The 23,793-nt window shown below is 36.9% G+C and overlaps 1 protein-coding gene across 1 annotated transcript in view; it reads right to left on the bottom strand.

Annotated features, from left to right (window-relative positions):
• TP63 (tumor protein p63) overlaps positions 1-23,793 on the bottom strand; it is a 291,851-nt gene that overhangs the window by 12,705 nt on the left and 255,353 nt on the right. The window contains exons 5-10 of the mRNA XM_007936004.2: positions 19,387-19,573; positions 17,310-17,425; positions 15,988-16,097; positions 15,184-15,320; positions 11,915-11,997; positions 8,493-8,629 (exon numbers count right to left, since the gene is read on the bottom strand). Of these exons, the coding sequence (XP_007934195.1) occupies positions 8,493-8,629; positions 11,915-11,997; positions 15,184-15,320; positions 15,988-16,097; positions 17,310-17,425; positions 19,387-19,573 (770 nt within the window). The remainder of the gene's footprint in view (positions 1-8,492; positions 8,630-11,914; positions 11,998-15,183; positions 15,321-15,987; positions 16,098-17,309; positions 17,426-19,386; positions 19,574-23,793) is intronic.

Raw genomic sequence — 23,793 nt, 5'->3', positions numbered from 1 at the left:
GATTCAATAAATTTGGATTTGGTTTAAATTCCTTTTAGTAAATTTGTGAATTAAAGACATAATTTGAGGCTGGTTTGGAGATGTCAACAAATGATACTATGGTGCCTGGTTCCCTATGAGAAAATTAAACATGCATAAGACTACCTTATATTTTTAAGTTATTTCAGGCATTATACTTTATTCTTAGAATTGTTCACATTTTTATAGAGTATTTGAAATAAACAAAAACAGCCATATGCTTATAGAAGTACAGAACCAAAGTAATTATTATTCTTGTTCTTCAGACTGCATGTGGTACTTCAAGAACTTTAATGAGAATATTCAAGGAAAACCAAAATTAAAAAAAAAAAAAAAGTGAGAGACAGAAAAGAAAGAAACTTCAAGATAAACCAAGATGCAAAATTTTATTGAAAATTAAAATCACACTTCCATAAAGCAACAGCCTCAACAAGAAATCACTGCTGTGGTGACACAGAATAAAGACCTGGTGGTCAAGCACAGGGAGATGGGGAAGGAAGGATATTTTTACAGTCTTTATATTATTATTTAAAAATATGTCTTTAAAAAAAACAAAAAACAGAAAGAGAGAGATTATCTAAACTCTTTGATTGGGAAAAAAAAAAAAAAGTAATCTACTTTTTCTATCTTTAATTTCTAGACCAGGGGTGTTGGTTTTAACATTTCACCACTTTAACTTCACTTGATCCAAACATTAGTATCCTGCACAAATGGGTTTAAGCAGAATTAGTAATATTGCTGGGTTTATAATAGGATAGAGATAGGAAATTCAATCAACACTATTAGTCATAGATTTGGTGAGAAGAGTTTACTCCCTTTTGAGCACTGAATAATAATATATTAATGCCTGGGGCAATACTATGGAGGTGTTTTTCTCTTCTATTAAAATTGTGACACGTGTTTACCTGCCCGGGTCTAAACAACCGTTTTTGAGTAGGTGTCCAGGGTTCCCATATGCAAAGAAGACTGCATCATATCAGATGCTGCCATATGGCAGTGGAGGTAGGACTGGGCACAGCACTAATGAACTTTCTACCTAGATAAGAGGGGAGGATAGCAATAATGGAAGTGCTCAAAAGAAGTCAGAATAATCCCAAATTGAATACTTACAGAATTATCATCTCTCTCTGCCCAGCAGTACACTTGACACCTTAGTTGGTTATTACTTGTAATATTAATGCACGACCAGCATTAACCAAGCCTGAGTAGTCACATATCATTTACTTATGCACAGACAATAAGACTAATTCTCTCTTTACTTAAAAAGGCATCTTAAGTTTGAGACCTGCTCAAAAGCTTTTTTTTTTTCTTTTTCTTTTAATGAGGTTTAGAAACACAAGAGAAGGTAACAGAAAAAAGTTCCAAATAAACATCTTAATGCCCCTCTCCCCACTTGGCCCCTCCCTCCTTCCCAAGAAACAACAAAATAGCTCACGAACACAGTGGTTCCTGACCAACCGATGCTATATCTAAGGATACAAAATCTGCAGAAAACGTCTTTTCTTGTTAGGTTTTGAGTCCCTTCAAAAGCTTTTCTCACTAGTGGCTGTGTGCCTTTGAGCGGGTTGGGTCTCTCTGAGCCAAAATGTCTTCAAGTCTTGCTTATGAGGGCTGGATAAACGACATACAGATTATATACACTACACACACACACACACACACATATACACATAGGGAAACACAACAAACACACACACTCAAATGCAGAGATGGGGCTCTACGGGTACACTGATCGGTTTGGGGGGTTGGAATGTCTAAAGAAGACGTCAGATTGTTTCGGAGTTTCTCTCCGGGGCTCCACAAGCTCATTCCTGAAGCAGGCTGAAAGGAGACTGCAGAGAGGAACCAGAGAAAAGAAAAGATGAAGGCTTAGGACTTTGTATGTTCAAACTAATTGAAGACAGAAACACACTCCTTCTACCTTCATGATCATAGCATAGATAGAACAGAATGTCTGCAAACCCAATTTCACTTCTTCCATTTATCTTCCTGCTATATTTCTCAAAGTCTTCTATGTTTCAAGATTTTTATGAAGAAAAAATGAGATAAGACCGTAGGACCTGATAAAAATTTTACAACTGAATCACCTGTGGAACTTTAAAAAATGCATTTCCTTGGATCCCTTCTGAGGCCAACCTGGGACACAGGCATAGAAAGCTTTAACAAGCTCCACAGATGTTTCCAGTACACATTTCAGTTGAAGACCACTGAGAAAGAAGTCAGGTGCTTAGCATAAGGTTTGCAAGACTAAACTAATTGAAAAAGGGAATGCAGAGACAAGAATATAATCTAATCTTTTGCAAAATGTCATCTCCCCAATTATTATACCTCATTATTGTTCTTGTCTAGTCTAACTATGAAATATGAAAAAATATGATCTTATCAGTTTGGGGGGTGAGTCATCATGCATTTGTAAAGAACTATTAATGAGCATTTTGTATGTACCCAGCTTGAGATGGATAAATATCTTAATCCTTTCAGTCACAAACCTGGCCTATAAAACCCACAGATCATACTTATGAGAGGAACTTTTGCATAATTAAGAAATCAATTATGCCACAAGAATACCAGGAACAAACCCTTTTGTTTTGCTAAAGGTTGTGTAATCCCATGAACTGTTTGGGAATTGTTTCACAGACTGGCTCTTTGAATCACATTGGATTACTCCTTACAAAGGCACAGAGCCCTTTTTACTTGGTTAATGCTGGGATTGAGTAAATCATCTTACCAGGACGAACTGGTAACATCTTAAAATAATATGCCAGAATACAAAGTAATGGGGATGCCATTTACTGTCAACTAAAGATCTATGGCTTTTACTCCTAGTTTGCACAATAAATTTGTAGAATTCTCTCAGAGCAAGGACTACACAAAACAACATGTGATACAGATATTCAGTTGGTGTTCTAGTTATGGTAAGTGTTTATGTGATACAGATATCAAATTAGTATTCTAGTTATGATAAAACAGGGATTAAAACTTTGAGATCTATAACAGAACAACTATACAATTAACTGTGAGAATTTAGAAAAGTGATTTAACCCTGAGTTTAATTAATCTTTCTGAGTTTTCCTTCATCACTAACTCAGAGCTAATACATCTCTTCCCTGCGTACTTCATAACGTAGCTATGAAGTTCACAAGTGATATTGTGCAAACTTTAAGAGCTTGTGCAACTTCGTGACCTGTAAGGTTGAACGATATGAAATATGCTCTGGTAGCACAGTGCCTAAGGCATCTGACTGCTAACCAGAAGGTTAGTGGTTCAAACCCACCAGCCACTCCATGTAAGGAAGACTGGGCAATGTACTCCCATAAAGATTTACTGACTGGGAAATCCAATGGGAGTTGCTATGAATTGGAATCAACTTCATATCAGTGGGTCTAGTATTTTTTGTTTTGAGTTTTGGGATCTATAAAACTAGAAATGTGGAGGATTTCAAAATCAAACTTAGAATTATGGTGTTAATCACTTCTATCAATTTGAATATTTTGCTGACTTCTACATTGATAATCCTGAAGATACTGCTTGCTTCTCCCACAAATATACTGAATTTGAGGGAAAAATACAAACACAGAGGAAGGTATCAAAGCTAAGTGGGCTTAAAGTCACAGGAATTTAAATTGAAATACCAAAAAGAAAAAAGAAAAAAAGCCCACCACACTGCTGTCAAGTTGATTCTGACTCATAGTGACCCTACCAGGTAAATGATACAGAAACAGAACAATGGGAATGGATGTTTCGTTTAGTCCTTTTATTTCAACTCTCTTAAGTAATGAAGCAGAACAAAATATCACAGAGAGCTCTATGTTCCAAATCTGATTCCAGTCCTAGCTGTATTATGAACTGGCTATGGAATCACAGGTGTGGTCTACTGCCTCAGTTTCCCCAACTATAATATGAAGGTGCTGGAAGAGGACATGGTCTTGAATATCTCATCCTGGTCCAATATTCCATTATTCTCTGGCTTGCATTAGTAAAGAGCCATACTTAATTGATCAAAAAGCACAAGGAAAGACTAAGGGTACCTCAGGATGTCAAAGATTTATATTAAAATTCAAATGTACTTCATCCTGTAGGAACACAAAAATAGCTCCAGAGGAAAGCAAGACTTAGGCTAAGGGAAATTTTAACAAAGTGCTGCTGCTCTAAGACCAGGATGGAAGCCAAGAAGCAAGATAAGCTTCTGTAGATGAAAATGAAACAATGCTGGTTGGAAATACAGAGGTCAAAAGATGACTGAGTAGGTCTCAAGTGACTTCTGCAAAATAAAGAGTTAATTAAGGCCCTTGAAAATATGAAGGGAAAGAATGACTACTCTAGTGTAAAGACCGAGTTCAGCCTGTCCTCCCATTAGATTCTGGCTTCTAGAAACACAATTTCCAGATTTATGCCTATGTGGACAAATTAACTAAAATAACATTTCTTTATGAATGATGCAAAGTTTACTTGTAGCTGTAACAATTTGATTCACAGTAACTCAATATAAAAACTGTGTTCTATAAAGCCTATGATCATGAAGGTAATTGTGAAGGAAATTTTTTAAAAAAGAAATCCATGCACAAACGAACAGCAGAGAAAAAACATATTGCAGGTAAACTAACAGAAGTAATTAAATGGAGAGTACTTTATTGCTACCTTGCAGAAAGTGTATTCATTTCCCACTAATTTTCCCTATAAAGAAAAATATAAAGTTGATTCCTTACCAGCATAAAATAAGTACTATGCTTTTGGAAAGGAAATCATAAGCTATTATAGGTGTTCTCCAAACTGATGATTGCCAGGCAATTAGATTTCCATTTTTCTTTGTCTAATCATTCATGCTCTTCCTTGCAGATTTGCATGAACATAAAAGAAATTGAAAAAAAAAATCCAGCTGAAGAATATAGCAACTGGAGAATTTATAGAGTTGTATAATAACCCTTGGAGACCCATGTTTATATAATGTTACAAAGGCATAATTAGACCAAATGTCTATCTTTTGCAAAAACCTCAACTTGCAGTCTGTTAGATTTCCATGCACAAGTTATCACAGCTGAGGTTAGCTCTCACACATTGTGAGACATCAACTCAAAAACATGCATATGACACTTTTTAATGAGCACATCAGGAAAGTATATAGCTACTAATTCCTCTCTACTTATCTGTGGCTACATATGCAAAAAAAAAAAAAAAAAAGAGAGAGAGAGAGACGATGGCTTTACATTCTTTTGCACTTTTAAAATTAACACAATTTTAAGATTCATGTTCTAAATTGATTAAATAAGATTGTTTTAGAAATTTGGAAATATAGATTGTGAAAATTTTCTCTTTGGAACAACATGAGCCAGTCAGACAGTAAAAGGCCAAAAAAAAAACCAAACCAAAACAAAAAAAAAACCACTGCCATCAAGTTTATTCCAACTCATAGTGATCCCCATTGGGTTTCCAATGCTATCAATCTTTATGGAAATAGATTGCCTCATCTTCCTCCCATGGAGCAGCTGGCGGATTTGAACAACTAACCTTCTGGTTAGCACTCAAATAAATGCCTTATATACTGGACCACCAGATCTCCTTCATGTGAGAACACTGTGCTATGTACTTTCATGTATGGCATATAAACAAACACAAATATCACATGCGACTGATGTTGATCCTTTTGGCCTGTGATGTCTCTAAAACAATGACACTAAACTATTGCCTTTACACTTCATCATCTATAAAAGCTGTTTAAAATTGTTCTATCAATTTGTATAATGCTTCCAATACCTTCAGAACATTCTTAAGAGTGAAAAAATTTTCTATTTAGGAAGTCAACATTAACTTCTAAACTCCTTAAAGCTTTCTCAGAGCAGATTTCAATAAAGGTTACATTAATCACATCAACTCTCTGATCTTTATCTGACAATGTTGTTGTTGTTGTTGTTATGTGCCGTCGAGTCGGCCCGACTCATAGGGCTTCGCTATTCATCATAATGTTTATCTATATGGGCAAGTCTAAGGAGATCTTGTGGTGTAGAGCCTAAGGCATTTGACTGCTAACCACAAGGTTGGTGGTTCAAACCTACCAGCCATTCTGTGGAAGGAAGACAGGGCAACCTACTTCTGTAAAGATTTACCGCCTCGGAAACCCAAAGGGGGTCACTCTGAATCAGAATCAACTTTATGGCAGTGAGTTTTGGTTTTTTTTTTTTTTCCTCTCTTTTATGGGCACATCTAACCTCCTCAGACAAAAGAGATCACTTTTGAAAGCTGCAGTTGTTTTGTTAGATAATGAAATAAAACTTGAAAAATATCATTAAGATTAGCTAAAACCTTTAATATCACTCTGCCTTAGAATATAAATATTAGCTTCCAAATAATACTATCAAACCAAGTCTAAGTCTCAAGAAGCAACGGAAGAAAAGCCACTCATGTATGTGACCTAGAATGGGAAATGGTAACTGAGTGAGTGTGGTCCATGAGCTTAAGAAAGGTTTATACATTTTTAAATGGTAGAAAAACATAAAGAGAAGTATAATATTGTGTGCCATGAAAATTAAATGAAATTTAAACTTCAGTGTCTATAATGTTTCATTTGTTTATGAAATTTTATTTGTTGTCTGTGTGTGGGTTTGCTCTACAAAACTGGATAGTTTTGTAGGACCCTATGGAGCAGAGAGTCTAAAATACTCACTACTTGCCTTTTTCTGAAAAAATAAGTGTGTTGACCCTTGTCTTAGGTAGTCAAACCCTTTAAACCACACCACTTAATAAGCAATAATTTGGTCTGAATTTTTTTTTTCCTGTTAACTGGAAAAAAGAGGAAACAGTTATTACTGGAGAATAATTCTGTCACCATGATATGCTAATGAGTAATTCTTCTGAGGTCATTTTAGCTGAACCAAACTTTTCTAGAGCACAGGAGGCAATTTGGGAGTGTTTCTTAATCCCTTACTGGCATACATATGTCGGGAAAGGAATTACCCTTCTGAGTTTACCTTTCTTTGTCTGTAAATAAAGTTATAGATCTCTATTTCTTTGATCTCTGTTGTATTGTTTTATGAGAACTAAATTGGTTTTCCACTTGAATATACTGACATATATTTCTTTCTGATATCTCAAAGAATCCATGGAATTGGCAATTCCGTCTGCCATTCTGTGTTCTAATTCACCTTTGGAACAATCAGCGTCTCCCAGGAATCTGATTAAGCCTTCTGCTATTCAGCCTTCCAGACGAAACTATATAATTATCATTTATAAAACTTTTATGCTGAAAGCAAATGGTAGACAAAAGGATCTTAAATGCTCAACTAGCCTATAGTCCTTTGAAGAGAGAGCACACTTCTCTTCTGTCCCTCTCCTGCCCACCCCATGTTGCAGAGCCGACAGACAGATGCTCAGGAGGTACTGCCCGCCTATCAGAGATACATCTCAGCCTCCTCCACCTCATTTATGTTTATTTTCAAAGGAATTATGAATCCTTTTTGTTAAACTTCCCATAACTACCTCTCTGTAGTAGCTAATAACTTATCAGAAAAGAACCATTATTTATTGTTTGTTTACATTTCTATTTTATGGACAATCTTTGCCTTAGGCAAGATAGTTTGGCTTCATTTCTTTTTCCTGAAGAATAAAGTCAAATATCTGAATTACTCAAATGGACACAAATTACATGTATTTTACATTTCTCTACAGAGATTCTGGCAATACTGACAGCACAAAAATGGTATTTTAATTAAACTTGTGAATATTCTTAACCACAGAAGGGTAAGTATAAACAGATTACTGATTCACCAACTTCCTTCCTTTTATAAGAACTATTCTTATTATCATAAAACAACATGATCAAAGATCTCACAATAAGAGTAAAACTTACATATAATAGGTTATTATGTATATTCTAATACGGTTGTGAAATCCAGCTCAATTTATGTAAAAATGTATTTCTGAAAGACAATCTAGAGTAGGGATGCTAAAACATGGCAATGTGATACTATTTTGCCTTTCTCCACCCACACATTTTCCCAATGATCAAGAAGCAGGTTTAGAATTCTCAGTATGGCTCTATAGGAAAATCTACTTGCAATCCCTAGTTTAAAACAATTTCCCCAAGAGTGGATTATGTGCATCCCAGGAGATGTGCAAGATAATCCGTTGGAATGAGAGAAGATTATATGTTTGAAAATATACACATTATTACATGAATAGAATATGTACTCAAAATTCTTTTATTGTTAGATGTATATGGATCAGGGAAACAAGAAGAAAACTAATATTGTTAGTATGGGTCTCTGTAATTCATTTGAAATAGTTTGGATTCAGTTTCAGAACATGGATTAAACTTCAAGGAAAAGTTATGATAAGAAACATGGAAGGCTGAGATGGAAAAAGGATCCCCACAACAGCTCATCTGAAAATATTACGATCTGCAATCCCACAACCGCATCTTCTATACTATCCTATTGTTGACCTTGTTCACACTTCCTAAAATGACATATTGACACACTCACTGTTTCTGAAGTAAGTGCTGGTGCTGCTGTTGCTGCTGTTGCCTGTATGTTTCAATCGTGTGCTGGGGAAGGTACTGCATGAGCTCCAGGGACTCTTTGATCTTCAACAACATTTCATAGGTTTCACGACCCCTCACCTATGTAAGTAAGAAGAAAAGATAAGGAAAAATGAAAATCTGTAGAACTATTATGGTACTATTGATTCTCTTTTTCACAGTAGTTATGTTCTATAAAGTCACCATGAACACTGAATTAGTGAATTACTGAAACACCAGTCCTCGGAACAATAAAGGTTCCTGTGAGCTTCTGATCACAGCTCTTTGTCAACTTTACATATGTTTCTCTTTGTTGTTGTTATATGCTGTCGAGTGTCTCTGACTCAGACTCATAGTGACCCCTCCTCGGGTTTCTGAAGCAGTATCACTATGGAAGTAGATTGCCCAACCTTCCTTCCAAGGAATGGCTGGTGTGTTTGAACTATCAACCTGTTTAGCAGTCAAGTGCCTTAGGCACTATGTCACCAGAGCACCTATGTTTCTGTTTAAAGATACCTTATTTAATATATACTGTGGACCTATTAACATAATTCATGGCCAATAGCACAACAATTCATGTCTGGACAGAGCTTATCTATGTGCATTTTCTCTAAAAAGTCTTCTTCTTTGCTTTGGAATACTAGATACCACTTCTACACTATGCTTGGGGGCCATTTTAAATAGCAAAGTCACCAAAATATATATATAAAAAAAAAAAAGCACAAAAGGGTAAAAATGTGGCACTAACAGACCATGAAAAGGACACTTGTTTATAGTATGAGAGCTGACACAAGAAGGCAGAGCATTGCCTTGTTCCACCTCAGCTGGGAGAGTGCATGTTGGGCATGCAGATTTTACAAATTTTTACTGCCCTGCGTGTATCTGTGAATGACAATGAAAGGGCCATGAATACTAATTTTGGGTTAACAAATGAATTTTACCAAGCAGGTGAATTTGTAAATATGTATGGAATTCATAAGTAATGAAAAGTAACTGTATTTATCTCTGGAAGGACAAACATTTTCAGCCAGTGTAAAATAGCCTCTCTTTAAGAGAATCTCTTAAATGGTTTTTGAAAAGTATAAGAAGATGTAGGGTGAAGTAAGTGAGGTGATTATGGCACTTATATGATCCTGAGAGTGTCTTTTTAAGTTCTGCACCCAAGTCACCCCATTTGCCTCAACTTAGTCCTAATTCTGAATGCAAGTGGTAGACTTTATCAGAAATCATTAATGGAAAGATTTTATCTTCCTTTTGTTGGATTAATGTCTACTCATCTTTCAAAACTCATCTCCAGCACTATCTTCTCTGAGAAGCTTTTCCTGATCTCACTCTTTCAGGCCAAGTTTGTTGTCCCTCTATGTAGTCCCACAGTCCCATGCCTAGCTCTCTCTACTGAAGCACTTATTTCACTGCATTATAACTGTCTGTCTCCTTCCTAGAAGGCGAGCTCTTTGAAAGTAAATGTGTCCTATTGATCTCTGAATGCTCAGAGTCTAGCATATTTACCACTCAATAAATAGCAACTAAATATAAGGCATTTGACTGCTAACCAGAAGGCTGGTGGTTCAAACCCACCAGCCACTCCTTGGAAGGAAGGTTGGGCAATCTACTTCCGTAGTGATACTGCCTCAGAAACCCAAGGAGGGGTCGCTATGAGTCGGGTCCAACTCGATGGCACATAACAACAACAAATATATGTCAAATCAATAGAATTTTTCCTTCACACTCTTTATTTTGGCCAAGCTGTCATTAAACTTAAGATGTAACTCATTATAGAGTATTTCCTTCATTAATAAAAACTGAAATTACATTTAAAACAATAGCTTTTCAAGTGGGTCCTATCCTTTGAGATAAAACATATAAAGTTTCTGGAATGCCTAGTAATCAGGATAATGTTTACTTAAATATCACAAGTCAGTCCCTATATGTAGCCTGTGAAAAAAGACACTGAGAATCTTAGCAGAGACTCAGGCCCTAAAGAAGGTGGGAAAGTGAGTATGGCACACTCAAACCTGACAAAGTGCTTTAGCTTCAATCCCATGGTGGCAGCTCCCACTCAAATCTCCTGGCCCTGTTGACTCGTAACTTATGTCAATTTAGACAACTGGACAACTGGTATCAAAGGCTATACCAAAAACCAAACCTATTATGGTAGAGTTGGTTCTGACTCATTGTGACCCCACAGGATGAAGTAAAAGTGACCTGCAGAGTTTTCAAGGCTGTAATCTTTACAGAAGCAGACTGCCACATCTTTCTCCCAAGGACTGGCTATTGGGTTCGAACTGCTGACTTTTCCGTTAGCAGCTGAGCATTTAACTATTGGACCACAAGGGCTCCTCAAGGACAGTTGTTGTTGTTATTTGCCCTTGAGTCAGACCTGACTCATAGCGACCCCTCCTAGGGTTTCCAAGGCAGTATCAGTATGGAAGTGGATTGCCCAATCTTCCTTCTGAGGAGTGGCTGGTGGGTTTGAACCACCAGCCTTCTGGTTAGTAATCAAGTGCCTTAGGCACTATGCTACCAGAGCTCCTCTCAAAGACAGTCCTGGTCACAAAAACTCTGCTCCCACAGAAACGGCAAATAAGAATAAGAACTCAAAGAACTGAGATCATAGTGTAGTTAAGGCCCTTTTAGTGATCCTGAACGGGCTAAATCTCATAGTAAGACTGAACAATTTTCTTCCTTAATAATTGAGCTGTGCCTTCTAGCTACTCACATGTAATTGAGGATCCTGCCTTGTTTTCCTTTCTTTATAGCACTCTCTAAAACAAATCACAGTCAATGTCCTATAATTGCTCTATTATCTATATTTTGAACTTTTTCTAACAAAATGTTAGTCAGAGGTTAGTATGATCCTGCTGCCTGGAATAATCTTATGATCCTCAGATAATAAAGTACGTTGTTGTTGTTATGTGCCGTCAAGTCGGACACAACTCATAGCGATCCCTCCTTGGGTTGCTGAGGCAGTATCACTACTGAAGTAGATTGCCCAACCTTCCTTCCAAGGAGTGGCTGGTGGGTTTGAACCGCCAGCCTTCTGGTTAGCAGTCAAGTGCCTTAGGCACTATGCTACCAGAGCTCCCATAATAATAAAGTATACATTAATTTTAAATATCTGGGTAAAAAGAACTCTGTTAACTCTGTCAAAAGTAACTTTGATTGGGTAGGTGGGTTAAGTGGAGGAGCCCAATCCATTAATATATTCCAAAGCTGGGAAGGGAAGGGATAAAATTGTGATTTTGCAAAAAATATACTCTGTGTTTTGTATCACTAGCTACTCTCCCCCTTTCCCATGGTCATAGATCATCTGAAGAGGATCATATAGTAAAACTCATACAAAGATGGTGAAAATGAAACAAGACTAAATATTCCAGGGAGACTCACTGGTAAGTATAACAGTTCATCATCTGGGGATCTTCGTTTCTTGATGGATGTCATCTGGATGCCATGTGTGTTCTGACGAAATGCTGGCAGGGGAAAAACACAAGTTTCATCTTGGAAACATTTTTGAAGCTATAATACATTTATTAAACATACAGAAACATCAATAAAACCTGTGGAATTAGAGCTTATAGTTCTAAGCATCCATTTAAATAGTAATACTTTCTTTTACATTATATGTAAACCTAACAATAAAGGGGCAAGGGGAATTGGGTAAGAACAAATGCAAGAAGGAATTTCCATATGCTGGGAAATGGCCTTTGGTTTAAATAGTCCTGTAGGAAACCCCATGTCTTGCTGGAAGTGAGTCTGTGAACAACTGTTAAGCCAAGAAAGATAAATTGGTTTTGTGATTTCAGTTGTAGATCAGTCATCTTCCAGGAGGTAAAAATACTATGAAGAGGTTGCCCTGCCAGTGCATTGAGTCTCATGAGCTTACCCTTCCCATTCTAGTACATATATCACCTGACTTCTGATAAACAGTTCATCAGGAATGCAATTTTCTCTCTGGTAAAATGAGTGAATTAAGCTGAAAAATCCCTAAGATTTCAAAAATTAGAAACTATACCCAGGATTGGGAGCTCTGGTAGCGTAGTGCCTAAGGCACTTGACTGCTAACCAGAAGGCTGGCGGTACAAACCCACCAGCCACTCCTCGTAAGGAAGATGCAGCAATCTACTTCCATAGTGATACTGCCTTGGAAACCCAAGTAGGGGTTGCTATGAGTTGGGTCCAACTCCATGGCATATAACAACAACAACAACAACATACCCAGGATTCAAAATAAAGAGATGATCTTTCTACCAAAGTTCAGATAATCTGTTCTTCCTAAAAGTCAGAGTCATTAACTTGAGGGTTAATTGTGATGCTCAGGGAACAGTACAGGAAATAAGTACCAGGCTGACTAAGAAGTAAGATTCAGATGGATCTCTCTCTTTCTCTCTCTCTCTCTATCTACTAATCTATCACCGATTTTTTTGAGGAATAATCTGAGAGAGAACCTAACAAGAAAAGCAAACCATGTTGAACAGTTCATGGCAGTGGGTTGTTCTAACATTCTGTTGTTCCCCTGGATTATAATTTCTATTTCTTCTGGATAGTAATTAATGATAAGATCACAAGATAAATCAGAGTCTGGTGTGTTTTAAAATGCTTATTACTTCCACATGAAAAGAATGAAGCTGGATCTATACCTCACACCATATATGCAAATTCATTCAAAATAGATCAGAGACATAATGTGAGATTTAAAACTATGAAACTCAGAAGAAACATAGGGTAAGGATTCAGGACATAGTTTTCTTTTTTCCCCCCTCTTTTTAATTAGTATCTAATATAATTATTTATTGGTATTTTAAAGTAATTTTCTACTTTACATTTACCTTTAGTGATATTTGTTCTTTTATCCATCACTGTTTTCATTTCTTTCTTCTTTGGTTACATAATATTTTAAGTTTCATTATTTTTAAAATTTTATTTTCAAAGAAAATATACATATTAAAACATGACCCCATTTAACAATTTCTACACTATTGTTCAGTGACCTTGGCTACATTCTTTACATTTTGTTAACGCTGTCATCATTTCTGCTCCCATATCCATTCATTTAGACTCGATGCCCTCTAAACTGTTTATCTATGTTTGAGTTACTGCTGTCTTTTTGGTGTCATATAGACAATTTTGAAAGAGTACAATATGTAAAGGAGACATTCTTTATTCTTTGAACAAGATGTTTTTGTTGTTGTTTATTTAAAGATATTTTCAGAGGTTAGTTTTAAGTGTATCCCAGTGCAATAGTCTCAGTGGGTCCAGTAAGTCTACATTCTTTGGGAATTTGAAGTTCTGTTCTACATCTTTTCCTTTTCTATCAGGACCCATCTTTTGTCAGGGACCTCATTTTTAACAATGGATTCTTAGCTATAACACCAAAAGCATGCACAATACATGACAAAACAGATAAAATGGGCTACATTAAAATTAAAAACTCTTAGGCATCAAAGGACTATCAACAAAGTGAAGAAACAACAAATAGTTTGTGAGAAAAATCTGATAAGGATTTAATGTGCAGAATATACAAAATATTTATTATAACGATGTCAGGGTCATTCAAGGCATTTTCTAAAGTCAAATTTGACTACAAGTTAGAAGTACATGAGGATCAGTTATCGAACTAAACATCTGGAGTTCTAGGTCTACGGACATATACCTAACATACAAAGGGCATATGAAGGTGGAGCCTGGAGCTAAAGATCACCTACAAATTCTATCTCCCTAAATGAGAAGAGCTCTGTTTTAATCTATTTTGCATTGTTGTTTCTTTGAAAGATTTCATTTTTGAAAAGCTTTCCCTGCTAAAAATAGTTTGAAAACCAATGACCGAAATCACTGGCCTCACTATAGATAAGGTAACTCACCTCTCCACCTATAAAGTAACTAGCTACCAAGAGGGTTACAGACATAAAGTCAAGACTTGGATCTGCAAATGCTCCAGACTGTGCTTTAGGAAATGCATCCTTTTATCTCACTGTTGGGATAACACAAAAACAAACAAACCCACTGCCATGCTCAAAGCGACCGCCATTGGGTTTTCAGAGCTGTAAATCTTTAGGGAAGCAGATTGCCTCATCTTTTTCCTTTGGAGCAGCTGGTGGCTTTGAACTGCTGGCATTCTGGTTAGCATCCAAATGCCTTATCCACTATACCACCAGAGCTCCTTGTTCTCTTAATATGCAAGTGCTATTTTCAGCCCCTGTGCTCAGTAACAAAAAGATAAACTATCATTAACATATTCAGACAGTGGTTCTTAAACTTTAGCTAGCACCAAAATGACCTAGAGTACTTACTAAAACACAGATGGGGGTTCTCACAACCAGAAGTATTGATTGATTCAGTAAGCTTGAAGACTAAGAATTTGCATCGCTACTAAATTTTCAGATGCTCATATTATTCATCTGGGAATCACATTTTCAGGTCTGCTGAACTAAGAAATACTCACTATGACTACTCGCTCTTGTAAAGGTGTAGTGTACATCTAGGATACGTTTTGGCTCCTCCATCAGTGAACAGCTATGCCCACTGCCTCTGTGGCCACAAGTCAGACTTCACCTCTAAAGTCCTTGTGTCCTAGCATACTGCTTCACTAATCTCATCCTCATACCACCGGTGTCTCAAGAAGACTCAACCCTCCGCATTTGGTCACTACAGCTACTTACGGCGCTTCGTACCATCACCATTCTTTGTGCTGTCCGAGACTTGCTGCTTTCTGATGCTGTCTTCATCTGCCTTCCGGTCTCGTCCTGGGCAAGCACAGATTCGGGCCTCAAAACAGCGACGGCCCAGGACTTGCCCACTAGGAATTAGAGAAGAGGGGACAAAAGCGTTAAACATTTTTTAAAATTGTAAAACGTCCTGGCGTTCTCCCATTTCCATTTCTGCTGCTAGCCCTTTCTAGTGCACCACCACCACCAGCTCAGCCATGACTGCTTTGAGGATGGACCTAAAAACACTTGGCAAAACACAAAAGTGCTGAAATGCCACAAGCGATATCAGTAAATAACATTCCGTTTGTTCTGCAAAGAACCTCCAAGCCATTAACTGAACAGCTGTATTTAGCAACTTATTTTGAAGGAAACTTGAGTTAAGCCAGTGGATGTCTCCGGATAAAATCCCCTCAGGCAGCCCAGATTTATTCAAAGAAACTGTTAAATGCCTTGGGGGCCACCTGAAAACAAACACTGTCTAATCAGAAACAATTCCAGTCAAATGTCAAGAATTCAGGTATGAAGCAACTTGCACACCTCCCCAGACCTTTTTTCCCCCTCTTCCTTTACTCTCTCCCTTCTCTCTCCACTCTCGTAGATCTTTAATGTAAGTGTTTATAGCAAAGATTTACAAACGACAAAATCAAGGGTAACTCTATGCTGTATATGCAAAATTAGTGATAAAGCAAAAACAACTTCACTCTGCCCTCTGCCCATGATTTTTTGTAGAACGACAATTCTTTAAAGGCCACTTACTCTCTGGTTTCCAGAGTAACAATGATTAAAATTGGACGGCGGTTCATCCCTCCAACACAACTGCTATTACACATGAAATTGTATAAGACTGTCGTGAATTCAGTGCCAACCTGAACACAAGGGGAAAAGGAGTCTGTGTTAACAACGGTTTGAACTGATGCATTTCCTTCTATATTCTTACCACTAGTTAAATACCTCAACTTCTGATAAAGTGATAGTCCTCTTTAGAGGCCAAGCCAGCCCTGAAACCCACTATAGATTCCTCATCGCTCTTCCTCTGGGGCTGTTTAAAGCTAAGGTTTCCACCACTTGACACTACATTAGGTGAGTAGGCTGCAACAGATAAATGATTTTGACCCTGTTCATTGGCAAGCTGATCCGTGTCACTCAAGTCAAACAGAGTACACTATGTACATGAGTATCACTGAATAGGGAGAGTTGAAAATTACCAAAAATAGCAGAAATGCTCCAAGGATATTTTACCTATTTGGATAAAACAGTGTAATATAGGTTTGAATGCACACTTCTATAAATAAATACTGCATCTTCAAAGGGCCTCGGCAGTTTGCATCATTTAGTCCAAAGTGCTCATTTATGGATGAGGCCACTGAAGCCCAGAGAGGGAGGGTCATCATATGTCAAAGGTCCACACAGCAAACCAGCAAGCCAAAGGACTCTGGTCTTGCAACTCCAGTGTTCTTTCCACCACATCACTCTTTATAAATTTACCACCTGTCCTTTCAAACTTCAGCTAAGATTGTTCCTTTTAGGCTCTCCTATCTGCATTCTAATATAAGAATATTTGCATCCAGCACTGGTGCACAGCTATAACGAGTTCAACTGCCAATCAAATTCTCTGGATAAACAATGTCATGCACAAATCTAATTGCCAGCTCAATTATCATTTACCTTCAGGATAGGAATATGTGAACAAAGCCATGTTACCAAGTTAATTTGGTTCAAATTTAGGAGTTTTGAAGGAGACAGACAGAGGCATGTGGAGAAGAGGAAAAGAAAATATATAAAAGAGGTTACATACTTGATGACAAGAACTAAGAATAATAGATGCTAGAGCTCTGGTAGCGTAGTGCCTAAGGCACCTGACTACTAACCAGAAGGCTAGCAGTTCAAACCCACCAGCCACTCCTCGGCAGGAAGGTTGGGTAATCTGCTTCCAAAGAGATATCACCTTGGAAACCCAAGGAGGGGTCACTATGAGTCAGGTCCGATTCGACAGCACAAAAAAATAACACCAACATCAGATAAACTCCTTATCACGAAACAGATACTCTCCTCATTCTTCTCAGTTCTTATCCCTTTACCTGTGGTGGTTCATAAGGTACCAGCACACTCTGTCTTCCTGTGATGGGGTCTTCCACGTATTGGGCATGACTGTTCCCTTCTACCCGAATCAAATGACTAGGAGGTGCAATCTGTCCTGCAGAAAAAAAGAAAAAGAGTTAGCTCCTGATCCTCAAAACAAAGCAAAAGGAAAATGTGCAGAGTGTTGGTGGTCAAAGAAATGATTTGTGTCATAAAGGAAATACACATCCTTGAGAAAAGACAGAGGCTGTTGCCAGATATGTTGCCAACATATGAAGACATCTCAACCTTTAGAGTAACAGAAAGGACTGGAATGCTCATTTATATCTAAGGGCACAGTCCCATGTTTGTGGTACTTAAGGTTAACAATGTCAGCCTTTTACAGAGCTCTATGCCTACATCTGCGAGTTAATCCATGGAGAGAATTTTGCAAGCTTCCCTGGGAGACAGAAGGAAAAAGATCAAGTTCAAAAATAAGTTTGATTAAAAAACTGGCAGTTTTGTTGTACTTAAAGGACCCCTAGGTTAGGGGTCATGAAAAGTGAAACAAGTTCTAAAATAGCCTAGGCAAAGTTTCACAAAATTCTGATCCTTGGCAGAGTTCCAAAAGAAAGAAGCCATTCCAAGAATTGCGAGCCATAAAGGTGCTCTTAAACTTTGGCCATGTATTGCCACTCTAAAAAAGCCTATTCAATAATAGTACAAAGGTAAGTGTGTCAAGCTGTTCTCCACAGTATAAAATATTAAGGTAAAAAGTAAAAACAACTATTATGTCAAACAATGAAAATGCGATTAAAACAGTTCTATCACCTTGATAGAACACAGGGCAGCTATGTAAACTTATAATAAATCCTATTTACATGGAATAATCTTTAAGGCTTAATGTTAAGTGAAAAGCAAGATATAAATGTATGGACAATAAGTTATGTAAACAATGACTAGAAATTAATGTGCAAAATATAATTGTGCTAAGGTGGAAGGATACTGATTTTCTCTTTTTATAGTTTCTACTTTTTTCACTCTAATTTTCTATTATATTCTCAATTTTCACACATTCTTGCTAACTAACAATTTTCTTTAAAATTTAATGCTTGACCCTCTCTTACTCTCCCCAAGTCCTGCATTTACTAGGATATATTTTATATAAAGTATCATATCTCCCAATCCCTCATTTCTACCCTCATTACTATTTAATGACCTTATCCTGTCTCCTGTCTTCCTTCCCATTTCTGGGAACTCACTGTTTAGCCTCTTTTCATAGAACGATTAGAATATCAGATCCAAGTGAATAATTGGAAATAATGACCTCTTCTGTTGGGCAATCTACATCCATAGAGATAATGCCTCAGATACCCAAGGAGGGGTTGCTATGAGTCAAGATTGACTCAATGGCAGTGAGTCTGGTTTTTGGTTTGGTTTCTGTAAAACTGTTGTTGCATCTGGGGCTCAGAATTCTGTTAAGAAGGCTAAAAGGGCAAAGAAACATGTTTAAGAAGACTTACCCATGGATACAGAGCTTAAAGGAGGCTATCAAGAACCAACATTTTGGTTCTTCACTTTACTACCCACTCCTCTACCTATTTTCTATTTAGTTTTCTAGATCTTCTATTTACTCCTCGTACCCATTATTTGCCTTCTAATATATTTTTCTTCCTGTCCTCTTTGTGCCTTTCAGTCTTTCATTATTCTTCTCCTTTTATGCTCCTTCTTCTTACCCTTCCAACTCTCTATTGGTCTAGCTTGAAAACTACTCTGGGAAATTCACTAACACTGAAGAGTACTCTAGCCTGGGCTGAGATGATTTTCCTTAGAATAATAATGATAATAATAATAAAAAAACCAGTAGGGATGAACGAGACAGGTCTAGGTCATTACTAAATTAAATAGTCCAACCATTTTGAGAGTCACAAACTTATTTTTCATGATTCTTAGACACTGTCAGCCCAAAGGACAGACTGAGTTGCCATCAGATTGCAGAGGTCTGAACCAGGTAGGCAGGCCTCAAGAAAAATCCCCCAAAGGTTCCCTACCTTCTAGAAGCTTAATTGAACACCTACAGATCCCACTTGTCCTTACCCTCGTTGAATTCACGGCTTAGCTCATGGTTAGGGCACCGTTTCACCACCTCAGTGACATGCTCAGCTTTCTTGTAGACAGGCATAGCACGGATGACAGCGCCCTGAGGTGGGGGAGTCATCACCTTGATCTGGATGGGACATGTCTTTGCAATTTGGCAGTACAATTTCTTCAGTTCAGTGGAATACTGCTTAGAGAAGAGGCCGGTAGTAGATGAAAGGAAAGAACCGACAGAAGATACTGTTACAATCAAAATCAAAACAACAACAACAAAAAATATGCCCACTTTCCATAGCCTTTATAGCTCCATGTTTATCACTGACTACTAGCTTCATGATATCCAGTAATCTTATTGTTATGTTGTTGTTGTTAGGTGCCATCGAGTCAGCTCCAACTCAGAGTGACCCCGTGTACAACAGAACAAAACACTGCCCAGTCCTGCACCATCCTCACAATAATCTTATTAGAATAAGTTACATTATAAATCAAATTAATAAGTATTTTTACTACTTTAAATTAAATCACAATTTACAAAAGGTTTCATATTTATCAAAAATACATTTATGCCATTAGTCTCTGTTAACTCCTTGTTAGGATGAAGAAACCACGGCTAAGAGATGTTTCAATGGTTAATGCCATAAACAGCTTCATAAGTTAATGAAAATTAAATGAAAAAACACTTTTCTCATGTATGAGTGATATTAAACCACACACCCCAAAGACAGCTTTCTGCTTACCAGATTATAATTAATCTTACCTTTATAATACTCCAGAGAGTCTTAAGAATTAAGATTTATGGAATTTTTTAAGATAAACTATCTGGCAGAATTTGAAGAGATTTTACCTGAACTAAACCAGCCAGAAAATTACAACATAACAGCTCTCCAAACTATCCCACTTATCCCTAAAGTCATAAAGAATGTGAGAGCTAGAAGGGGCTTTTGAACTCATTTTGGTCCTGCACTTAAATGAAAAAAGGAATAGCCTCATGACAATCAGCCAATTGCCATTAAAATCAGCCATTGAGAACTGTATGGAGTACAATTCTACTCTGACACACGTGGGGTTGCCATGAGTTAAAGTTCTTCCCCTTCCCACCTTTGAACTAGAATGGAAAGTCTCCATTTTAATCCTCACACTATATTAAACCTTATCACCCCTGTTCTCTGGATCAATGCCCCATCACTGCATTCCTACTCACTCTAATGCTGAGGTGAAACCACCCAGGCACTAGAATTGCTGGCCAAGACTGGGGCACCTAGTAACACTCATCCAAACAAAGAATAAACACACGCACACACAACATGCACATACACACGTACAGGTGGCAATCATAAATTGGCAGCAACATCTTTCCAGAGGAAAAACTAAAAAGCAGGAGCCAGAATGGCAGAAGGATATATTACTGGTATGTTCCAACTCAACTCTGACTAAAGACAAATCTCCTACCAAAAAACACATTAAAAATTATTGCTTTATCTGTCTTGGAAATATGATTTTTATTTAAATAATCTTTTTGTCTCCCCCAAGTATTCCAGTTCTATGAAATTTTTAGCTAAAAATTTCCCAATGCTTGAAGTGAATTGCATAATCACTTCTCCATGCCCACAGGCCAAGGATTAAACACAGCAAAAGGGTTTTACATAGCTTAAAGAAATAGGAAACATGCCAAAAATCAGTCACAAAAATAAAATTCTAGTTGGGAAACACTGAATTTAATCTAGATAGGTATCTTTGCTTTTATATTTTTAACTAATGACTTTACAAACAAAAGCATTGTCTTAGGACAGGTTAAGCACTCACTTTTACTGAAAATGCCAACAAAAAAGGCGCATCTGTTTGTGTTTTAGTTAGGGGCATATACACTCCAACCAACTGTTTCATAAAATGCACCTCAGGAAAGATGAGTGAAAAATAAGTCTGTCAGCTAACACCCAAAGGCAAAAGCAAAAAAGGCAATCTTCCAACTATGTGAAAATTCCAAAAAGGGATTGTAAAAAAGAAGGGTAAGTGTTCAGAGTAGAGCAGTTTCTTCAGAGAAACATTCCATTTCAATAACTGATATTTTATATCAGGCTTGACACTCTAAGATATAAAGTCCTATGAATAAAGTTAGGAACCATCAGCTGTTAATTCTCACTCATTCTCAGGGGAGAGTGGGGAATTTAATTTTTGAATTTAAATAATGACATATAATAGCTTCAACCTCTTATTTCTGGTGGAAGGAACTGAATCCTCACACAACACTGTAGTGAAGGTATTACAGGTATATACTCTCTTATCTGGAACCTCTGAGGCAAATGTTTCAGAATTCAGAATTGTTTACATTTTAGAAAGGGAACATTTAATATCAACTATTACCTTTCATTTGTCAATATAATGTTTATAGTGAAATTAAATAATAATCTAGGGCTGCTTCCTCCTAGGCCAGGGTTTTATCAAGTTGTCAATTTCAGGAAGAAGGCCTAGGCTCTAGTACCAGCCATCTATTAACTTCTATTATGTTGTGTTGTTGTTGTTATGTGCCATTGAGTCAGACCCGACTCATAGCAACCCCTCCTTGGGTTTCCAAGGCAGTATCACTACGGAAGTAGATTGTCCAACCTTCCTTCTGAGGAGTGGCTGGTGGGTTTGAACCGCCAGCCTTCTGGTTAGCAATCAAATGCCTTAGGCATTACTCTACCAGAGCTCCTACTTCTATTATGGCTCTGTGTAATTCAAGAATTAAGATCCTACTCTTTAACATGGTTTACAAATGACTGTGTAAGGCCCTTAGATCTGGTCCCATCTTACCCTCACATACACCCCTTCCCACCAGAAATCTCACTCTATGTTCTACACATGCAAACCTCTTATGGCCTCAAATACACCATAGGTTTATCACTCAATATTCAAACATGCTGTTTCCTGTCCAGAATAATCATGGTTATCCTCTGTTCTCAAACTCATGCCAGTACAATTTGGATATCATTTTCCAGTAAAAACTACAGCTGGTACTATAGACCTTGTTTTCCAATTTTAGTGAAGAGGGCTTCATATCTGACTAAATCAAAATATGTGACCAGGACCAAGATCCATTACATTTATTGCTTTTGATTAAACTACCAGGCCTGCCATTTAACATCTAGAAAGAGCTGAAGTGGTCTGGCAGAATCAGTTCTTTACAAGGCCAAGTCTCTGCTAGTCTCTGTTTCATCATTTGCATATTGGTTCTATGATGACTTTTAATAGCTTTCCAGTACTAAATTCAATCTCTCTGGCCTATAGTGTACTAATAATTTCTTAGATTTACCATGTTTTCCTTATCCTTTATGAAATAACAGCCACTCTCATGGTTTCTAATTTGTATAAAGCTGTTTGTTTTTTATTAATTATAAAACATCATGTACACATGGAAATTCTGGGAAAAAGGAAATATATAACATATTTCCCCTACCCAAAGACATACACCATTCACATTTTAGACTTTTTTCTACAAACATGCATACATATACACACAAACCCTTATTCAAACTGCGGGCATATGGTAGTTACTTTGATATTCTTTTTTCATTTGACATATCATGAGCATTTTCTAATTTAAAAACATGATTTTAAATGGCTCTATTATATTTTTGAGAAGACATATACCATAACTTATTTAACTATATCTTTCTTATATAGTATACATTTTATTTTAGTTTATGAACATTAAAAATAACACTACACAGCACATTTTAGTACATAAATCTTTACTAATTCCAGTTAGAGATGAAATCTTTCAAATAGGATAATTGAGTCAATGTAGCTTATATTGTTACAGAAAAGTCTGTGGACAATTTGAATATACTTCCTTTAAATTAAGTAAACTGCTTATTTCTCTGTAATTCCTTGCTCTATTTTGTCTCCTTCTTTATCTTTGTTTTTAAAAGAAAAACCAATGATAATGTTCTAAATGTGATTGTTTTCTTCATTGAAATTACTAGAAATTTCATGAGTCTGTTCAGTGTACATGCTTGAACTCCACTTAAGTCTTTTTTTTTACCTTATATTTTTGTTCCATCTGCTCTTACTAATTTCCAGGAATATGTACAGAATTGGATCCCAATTCCATATTTGCCTTACATTTGATGCATTCAAACATTGCTTGCTGACACCTTTTGTTTTTGTTTGAATTCTGGAAAGCTTCTTCTTCCAGTTGCTAGATATTCTTTGATTATGTTTCCTTAGAGTTACTTAGAATTTTTAAAAATACTGATTCATAATTTGCAATTATAGTTTTCCATGAGTGAATCAAGATCCAGCCAAACTTGTGCTGTCACCTTCCATATCTCTTTGACCTTTTCTTATTCAATTTCAACAGATTTTAAGTAGAAAAACTGCTACAAGATTCTGTTAGTAGCTTGATTTCCAACTTAGACATTTCTC

The sequence above is a fragment of the Orycteropus afer genome, unplaced genomic scaffold (assembly GCF_000298275.1).
Source record: "Orycteropus afer afer isolate SDZICR_OR568_19922 unplaced genomic scaffold, OryAfe1.0 scaffold00032, whole genome shotgun sequence".
Taxonomy (NCBI): domain Eukaryota; kingdom Metazoa; phylum Chordata; class Mammalia; order Tubulidentata; family Orycteropodidae; genus Orycteropus; species Orycteropus afer.
Note: the sequence above shows the minus strand (reverse complement) of the source record. Positions and strands in the feature narration are given on the sequence as shown.